The sequence below is a fragment of the Calidris pugnax genome, unplaced genomic scaffold, assembly GCF_001431845.1.
Source record: "Calidris pugnax isolate Ruff unplaced genomic scaffold, ASM143184v1 scaffold38, whole genome shotgun sequence".
In the NCBI taxonomy this organism is placed as follows: Eukaryota; Metazoa; Chordata; class Aves; order Charadriiformes; family Scolopacidae; genus Calidris; species Calidris pugnax.
Window position 1 is genome coordinate 2,023,448 of NW_015090995.1, and position 7,959 is coordinate 2,031,406.

Here is a 7,959-nt window from a genome sequence, read left to right on the forward strand (position 1 = left end):
GGAGGAGGAGGAGGAAGGCGGCGGCGGTGGTTCGACGGCGGCGGGACGGGAGACGGAGGATAGGCGGGCGGGGGGTTGTGGAAGGTGGATAAGCGGTTATGGGAGCCTGACGCCCCCGTCCCGTCCCGCCGCCGAGGGACGATGGCGCGGCCCCGCGGCGGGCGGTGGTTGCTGGGCGTCCTCCTCGCCCTGTGCCGTTTGGCCGCGCCGCTCGCCAAGAGCCTGGAACCGGTCTCCTGGAGCTCCGGGAACCCCAAGTACGTTGGCGGCGGAGGGGAGCGGGGGAACGGGAGAGGAGGTGGTAGTGGGGGGGTGGTGGTGTGTGTGGAGGGGGGGAAAGCTGCTTCGCACCGCTCCGGCAAAAAAACCTAAAAACGGGAAAATTATATAAAAAAAAAAAAGCCCTCTCTGTATAAATTGAACCAAACCGGCGAGATTTTGGAGGAGAAATCCCCGCGAGGAGCGGCTGGAGGCTGCGGGCGACGGACGGAGAGGAGCGACCCCCCGGCTGGAGTACGGACCCCGGGGGCAGCTGCGGGCTTTTACCTTGTCTTAAACAACAGCACCAAAAAAAAAATAATCTACTTTTAATTTATTTTTTTTCCCAATTTTTAAAGTCTTTCGGCTCGGAAGGGTTTTCCTATCTTTAAAAATATTTTCGATTTTTTAAAATGGATTTTGTTTTTTGACTTTTATTTTTTTTTAAATATTCCTACCTTTTTTTTTCTTTAAATCTTTTTACCTCTTTTTTTTTTTTTTTTTTTTTTGAGGAGGTTGCCCGGTGGAGGGGGGGCCACCACCGGGGCCGGATCGCCTCTCCCTTCTACCACGCCGACGCTAGAGTTGGATTTATGATCGTTTTTATTTTTGAATTTTTCTTCTCTGTTGTTTTTTCTTTTTTTTTGCTGGGTTTTCTCTTCTAAAAGCAGGCCGTGGTGGAAAGCCGGCGGGGGGGGGGCTTAAGGAGGTGGTGGTGGGGGAGCCAAATTGCGGTGGGACCCCCCCCCAACTCCCAACTCTGGGTCTGGGTCCGAACAAAGCCAGCGGTGGGGCTGCGGCTATTTAAGCTATATATACAGCTAAATTAGATATATATATATTTATATATATGTTGTATGGATGCGTACGTGTCTCTGCCCCGGAACAATGAGAAGGGGCTCTCTCCCAGTTCTCCCAGTTTGCTGGGATGAAGGGCGAGGAGGAGGAGGATGATGAGGAGTGGAAGGTGCTCGGCCGCGGTCACTGTTGGTGGTGTCAGGGGTGGTTTTTGGTAGCCCTTCTTGCTGGGCTTTATCTTGTCCATCGCGGAGTGTTTGTTTATCTTAGCCCTTTCTCGGGTTAAAAAAAAACCCAAAAAAACATGTATATATAATCTCGCTTTTTGCCTGATTTCTTCCCCCCTCCCACATTTCTCAAAAAAAAAAAAAATGAAAAAGGATTTTTTGAGGATTGAAGAGAGCTAAAACAATTCATTTGGACAACCTTCCTGCTTGGATACTTCTATTCCAACCACATATTTATTTATTTATTTTTCAGGGTGGGTGGGGGGAAGCAACTTTGCTGGCGCCCTGTGCCGTTTGGCCGCGCCGCTCGCCAAGAGCCTGGAACCGGTCTCCTGGAGCTCCGGGAACCCCAAGTACGTTGGCGGCGGAGGGGAGCGGGGGAACGGGAGAGGAGGTGGTAGTGGGGGGGTGGTGGTGTGTGTGGAGGGGGGGAAAGCTGCCTGGGGAGGAGGTTGCCCGGTGGAGGGGGGGCCACCACCGGGGCCGGATCGCCTCTCCCTTCTACCACGCCGACGCTAGAGTTGGATTTATGATCGTTTTTATTTTTGAATTTTTCTTCTCTGTTGTTTTTTCTTTTTTTTTGCTGGGTTTTCTCTTCTAAAAGCAGGCCGTGGTGGAAAGCCGGCGGGGGGGGGGCTTAAGGAGGTGGTGGTGGGGGAGCCAAATTGCGGTGGGACCCCCCCCCAACTCCCAACTCTGGGTCTGGGTCCGAACAAAGCCAGCGGTGGGGCTGCGGCTATTTAAGCTATATATACAGCTAAATTAGATATATATATATTTATATATATGTTGTATGGATGCGTACGTGTCTCTGCCCCGGAACAATGAGAAGGGGCTCTCTCCCAGTTCTCCCAGTTTGCTGGGATGAAGGGCGAGGAGGAGGAGGATGATGAGGAGTGGAAGGTGCTCGGCCGCGGTCACTGTTGGTGGTGTCAGGGGTGGTTTTTGGTAGCCCTTCTTGCTGGGCTTTATCTTGTCCATCGCGGAGTGTTTGTTTATCTTAGCCCTTTCTCGGGTTAAAAAAAAACCCAAAAAAACATGTATATATAATCTCGCTTTTTGCCTGATTTCTTCCCCCCTCCCACATTTCTCAAAAAAAAAAAAAAATGAAAAAGGATTTTTTGAGGATTGAAGAGAGCTAAAACAATTCATTTGGACAACCTTCCTGCTTGGATACTTCTATTCCAACCACATATTTATTTATTTATTTTTCAGGGTGGGTGGGGGGAAGCAACTTTGCTGGGACAGGGGCTCCCCCCGTAAGTGAATTTTCCTCCTTGGAAAGTGAATTTTCCTTCTCGGAAAGTGAATTTTCCTCCTTTCCTTCCTTCTGGAGCTGCGTCTGTTGGCTGGGAGCAGGAAAAGAGCCTCGGGAACTGATCCGTTGTGTGCTTCATGATGTCTCAGAGGGGGGAGGCAAATCTATTCCCAAAAATACCCTCTTTTTTTAAAAAATTTTGGTTGGAAAAAGAGTGGCTGGGGATAGGAATGGCTCTGGGGTGGTGTTGGAGGACGCTGTGTCGCTCCATCTCGCTCTTATTAAATCCTTGAGGCCCGGAGTCGGGTGGAGGTGGTGGCCATGGAAGTTGGGGGTGACACGGCGGTGGCTTTTCCCAGCCGTCCCCAGGTGCGGTGGGATTCGGGGGGCTGCTGGGGGGTGTCTTGGTTCTCCCCCAGTTTGGAGCTCGGTGGTTGTCCGCCCTCGGCACAACTTTTTCTGGTTGCGTGGGGACGGTTCCCGTGGGTGCAGCAGAGATCCCCACAGAGATGGGAGAAGGTGGAAAGTGCCCAAAATGTTGGCGTTTCCACCCAGAAATGGCTCGGCCGGGGTGGGATGGGCGCTGGGGAAGGATCCTAGGAGCCATGGTTGGGTTTGGCCCTGGGTGCCCGACCATGCTCCCACTTCTGCCCCATCTGTCTTTGCCCATGTGGCCTGACCCTGGACCTTGAGGTCCATCTTTGGGGTCCCTCACCCTCTTGTGTCCCTTCGTGCTCCTGCTTCCCATCTTTCCAGGTTGGATGGTGTTGGGCAGAGCCTCTTCCCAACCGCTCCCGCCTGGGAAGGTGGTCGAGCAACCCCATCTGGGGAACCTCCTGCTCTACAGACCCCAGTTCCAGCTTGAGGAGAAGCCCTCTCCTTGTTGGACTGGGCTTTTTCCTGGATGGATGCATCAAAATCCCCCTCCATGCCCCATCGCCGCCGTTAATTTGGGCTTCCAAGCCCCTTTGGTGGGCGATGCCGTGTCTGTACCAACCCTCCACCCCGCTCCGCCGAGCTTGACCTCTTGTTTTTAGAGTAAAGAGAGCTAAAGCCTTTTGAAAAATAACATGGCTAAGTGGAATTTTCCAACAGATAGAAGGAGAAAGCGTCCTGCGTTGGGCGGCCTGGCCTTGGCGGTGTCACCGTAAATAAGGAAAAATAGATATTATTTTTTTTTTCTGCCCTTTTCCTCCTCCCCCGGGCAGCTCGGGGCCGCGCTGACAAAGTGTGGGCTTTAGAACTTTGGTTGGGAACGTCCCGGGCAGGTTCCTCCTCTGGTCGTGGTTTTATCGGAGGGGGAGGCTGATAAGGAACCCGATGGAAGGCAACGATTTCCTAATTGAGTTAAGACCGGCTTAAAGTGCTGTTGTCCCGGGGAAACGCTTCCCTCCGGCTCCTCGGGTGCCTCTCGGGAAGCCAGTGGTGGAATCACCACCGTTTCCCTCTTGTGAATAATTCCGTGTCTCTAAAATGGGGAGAAAATAGGCCTAGAAAAGCTTTCGCTGGATAAATGGGGATAATTGTCACAAATCTGTGTGTGGGACAAACTCGGGCTAAATTAGATCCCCCCTCAAGCGAGTTTTTCCGTGTTGAGCCCCATGGAAGGGGTCTCGTGGAGCCGATCTGGTTTTAATTTTATTCCGTGGCGTCCGAAGGGGGTTTCATAGGGGGAGGTTGGGGGGTGGAAGGTGCTTTTTTTGGGATTTAATCGTCCCTTTTGCTGCTCGGCCGGGGGGGGTGGGTGACGGGAGCGCGCTCGTGTTGGGCAGCCGGGAATTTGCAGGAGAAATTCTGGCTCCAATCCTTTCTGAACTCCCTTGGCTGTAATTTTGGAGAAATATTGACCCTGGTGGGCTCCTGTGCCGACCGTTAAAAGGAAGCATTCCTAATAAAATATGGTTTGGAAAATTCATTTCGGGCTGGAATTCGCCTCTCCAGAAAGTATTTTAATAAGGAGGTGGGGGAAATGGGACACATCATCCATGTGGCTCTGAAGAACGGGTCGGTTGGGCTCTGCTTTTCTCTCTTTCCCTTTATATAAAGTTTTACTCGACTCCACTCGCTCGCCCCGTGGAGCGACCCAGTGACTTTTTAAAAGCAAGACATGCATTATTTTATATTTTTTTTTAATAAATAAGCGTAGAGGAAGGAGGATAAAAAAAAAACTCCAACCAGACGAAAGTCTAATAATCCTTTGTGGTATTTTTATTCTGTCTTTAATGACATTATGGTGTCCTATTGAATTCTGCAAGTGCTGAGTTTGAAGCCTGCTGTACCTTTGCCTTTTTTTTTTTCTTTTCTTTTTTTTTTTTTAATGCCTTTTACGAGGGACAAAGTGCTTGCGGGAAGGCTGTTTCCGAGGGGAAGGGCTGGCCCGGAGCTCTGCATCGGTGGGCTCGCACTTGTCGGAGCAGATGTAATTTAATTACCGTACCAGTGGGCACATGAGGCGCTTTGCAGTAGAAGGAGTTGGGGAAATTGTGAAAACACGCTGCTTATTTTTAATTAAAAAGCTGCGTTTGGCTCACGGAGCCTTCAGGGACTCCGTCCTCGCAGGGAGCGTGTGGGGCCGGGAGGTGGGTGCTCCTCAGGGATGGGTGACGCTGAGGGTCCCATGTGCAATCTGATGGCCCCCATCTCTGCCTCCTCAGGGTTTTACTTCATCTCCAAAATCCAGTTTGGATTAAGTGAGTCGGGATGGTCTGCATCCCACTTGGAGTTTCCCTCTGGAATGGAGGAGCCCTTTCCAAGGGGGGGGATCCTTTGGTGGAGGGACCCCAGGTGTGGGGGTGTCTGGTGCTCTCCCAGCACAAAGGGCTCTCCTTCCCCCCCCAAGGCAGAAACCCCCGTGTCCATCCCACGTTTCAGGTGTGAGGTTACTCTTCCTGCTGAGCCTGGGGGAAAGGAGCACCCAGGGCTCCTTGCGTGTCGTTTGAGAATGACTTCATTAACTTAAATTAAAAAAAAAAAATTAAAAAAGTAAAAAATACGACGGCGGGGCTGCGGCTGTTGCAGTAGCTGGGTAAATACCGCTGGATTCTATAAAATGGATTTAACTGCTTCCTTTAAAAGTTTAAAAAAAAAAAAAGAGCCGTGATGGGGTGGCTGATTGATTGTAAAAGGAGCCGCAGCTCTCTCCAGAGCAAAGCAGCTGCTGTGGGTCCTGGGAGCGGGGATGGGATGGGGGTGTTGGTGACACTGGTGACCGTGGAGGCTCGGGGGGGGACGCTGGTGGGGGGCTGCATCCTTCCACCACCGCACCTGAGCGACCAGAGCATTTTGGGTGTGAAGCTCCTCCTTGGATGCTGGGCCCAAAGAGGCTGCGTGTGGCCGGGGCTGGGATGTGCCTGTGCTCTGGTTGGGTGGGCAGGGGTCCCCCCACCCCAGAACAGCTTTACTGAGTGGGCAGGGGTCCCCCCACCCCAGAACAGCTTTACTGGGTGGGCAGGGGTCCCCTCTGAGCCCTGCACGTGTTTGTCCAGGTCATGGGGACTTCCAAGAGCCACGATGCGCACTCAGCCCCTTGCACAACACACCTCAGAGGAGGCATTTGGATTGTCCTCTGGAAACTGGTGGCTTAGCAGTAAGGATGGCCCCTTCTTTCCATGTAGGATTTCTGGGTCCCCCCTTGCCCCACAGCTTCCCGGTGGCTCTCCGGTCCCTGCCCCACCAGCAGGACACCCCCTCATCAGCTGCTGGGAAGCCGTTCTGCCCGAGGAGCGCCGGGGTCCGGTGGGAAAACATCTTGTAGCGATCAGTAGCACATGCTACTTGGAGTCTGGCAGCTGAAACAGGGTGGGGAGAAACAAAGCTGAAATCCATTCTGTGTCTAATTAATGATTGCTTGTATCGGGAGAGCAGGAGGAGGACTCTGGGCTCGGCGCTATCGCGGCGTCACATCTGGGCAGGAATGCGGCGGCGGTGCTGCGGGGCTTTTGTTGTGCTCGTCTGGAAAGAGCCGGGGTCCTTCCTACTGCTTTTTGTGCTTTTTCTCCTTCCCATCCCTCGCTCTGGGGCAGGTGCCGTGGCAGAGAACCCTCCTCTGGCGATCAGGAGGGGTGGTGGTGATGTTTCTTCTGCTCACGGAGAGGTTCGGTGCCTCTTGGTGCCCACGTGGCATCATCTGGGGAGGTTTTTCTTGCCCCCTTCTGTGCCATGTCTGGTTGGAGCACCCATGTTCTTCTCATGGCCATGCTGGAGTTTCGGGATCCCGGTGCTCCCGGCTCCACCAGCCTGTCCAGGCTTGGTCCTGGATGAGTTGGACAAGCCAGGGCTAAGCGTCCTCCTTGGTTAGGAGCCCACGGAGACTCGGGCGATGCCCGGAGGGGAGGTGGGACTCGGAGGACCTCCAGCATCCTCCTCCCTGAGGATGAGGGGCGAGTTTTGGGGGGTTGCTCGTGGTGTTTCAGTGGGTGGTTGGCCTCTCCCTGCCGGTGCCCCCCAGGCAGGATCTGACCCCGCTCAGGTGCCGGCGTGGCAGGGCTGCCCTGCTCCAGCCGAGCAGCTGTGCTTCAAAAAATGCCAGCTATTTATAACCCTGGCTCGGCTGCTCTGGAAGAACCTTTTCCTACCCACAGCCGGCCCTTCCCAGGTGGGTTATTCCCCCTTTCCCAGGCCGTGGGACCCGGCTTTGCCAGCGGGGGTTGCACGGAGAGCAGGGGAGGCTTCTTCGTGTCCCACCATGAGCTTCCCTTGGTGTTTTCCAAGGCATCCATCCCGCTGTGACGCTGCTCCTGTGTGGACATCCACGTGTGCCATGTCTGCTGGCCCAGCTGTGGTGAAGGCTTTGTCTTAACCTGTTTTGACATTGGATGGCTCTTGTTGGTGCCAACACAGAGGTGCCAGGTGGGAGAACGTCCAGGGGCCGCTGCTCGAGCTCTCTGTCCCTCCCTGCTCCTTCAGGACAGAGTTTTGGAAGTGCTCTCCTTGCAATGCTGGCTCCCTTTCCCATGCAGAGCCCTGGGGTGGGTGCCCTCAGTGGAAGGAGGTTCCCACCTGGTTTTGGAGCCACCAGAGCCCATCTCACGGCTCCTTGTAGGGTGATGGGACACGAGTGTCCCATTTCCCAACCCTCCCTTGCCTTGTGCTGGGGTGGCCAGCAGCTCCTCAGCTGGTGGGGTGAGCCATCAGGGACCATCTGCCCTGCCTGGCTTTTGGCATCCGGCGCCTTCTGAGTCCTAGGTCCTTCAGAAAAAAAACCCAAAGTGCGTTTTCACAGCTTAATCAGCTATAAATACCCTTACGCCATTAATATTGATCACCCGAGTGTTTGCATGTTTTCCTCCTCATTAAGGCTGGGGGGAAAACGTCTGCGGTCGCACATGCATTAGCGGCGAGGCCGAGGCTCGACGCTTTCTTCTCTTCCCTCCTGATTTTTAACGTTTTTTAGTGGGTTTTCTGAAAAATGCACGAGCA

At 53.6% G+C, this 7,959-nt stretch overlaps 1 protein-coding gene across 2 annotated transcripts in view; it reads left to right on the top strand.

Annotated features, from left to right (window-relative positions):
- The first annotated feature begins 6 nt into the window (after positions 1 to 6).
- Positions 7 to 7,959, top strand: part of EFNB1 (ephrin-B1) — a 53,929-nt gene continuing 45,976 nt past the window's right edge. The window contains exon 1 of one of the 2 annotated variants that reach the window (XM_014954952.1): positions 7 to 257. In XM_014954952.1, coding sequence (XP_014810438.1) covers positions 142 to 257 — 116 coding nt within the window. In that variant the 5' untranslated portion in view covers positions 7 to 141. Of the gene's footprint in view, positions 258 to 1,570; positions 1,637 to 7,959 lie in introns of those variants that run through there. The other variant, XM_014954953.1, reaches the window with a different exon arrangement.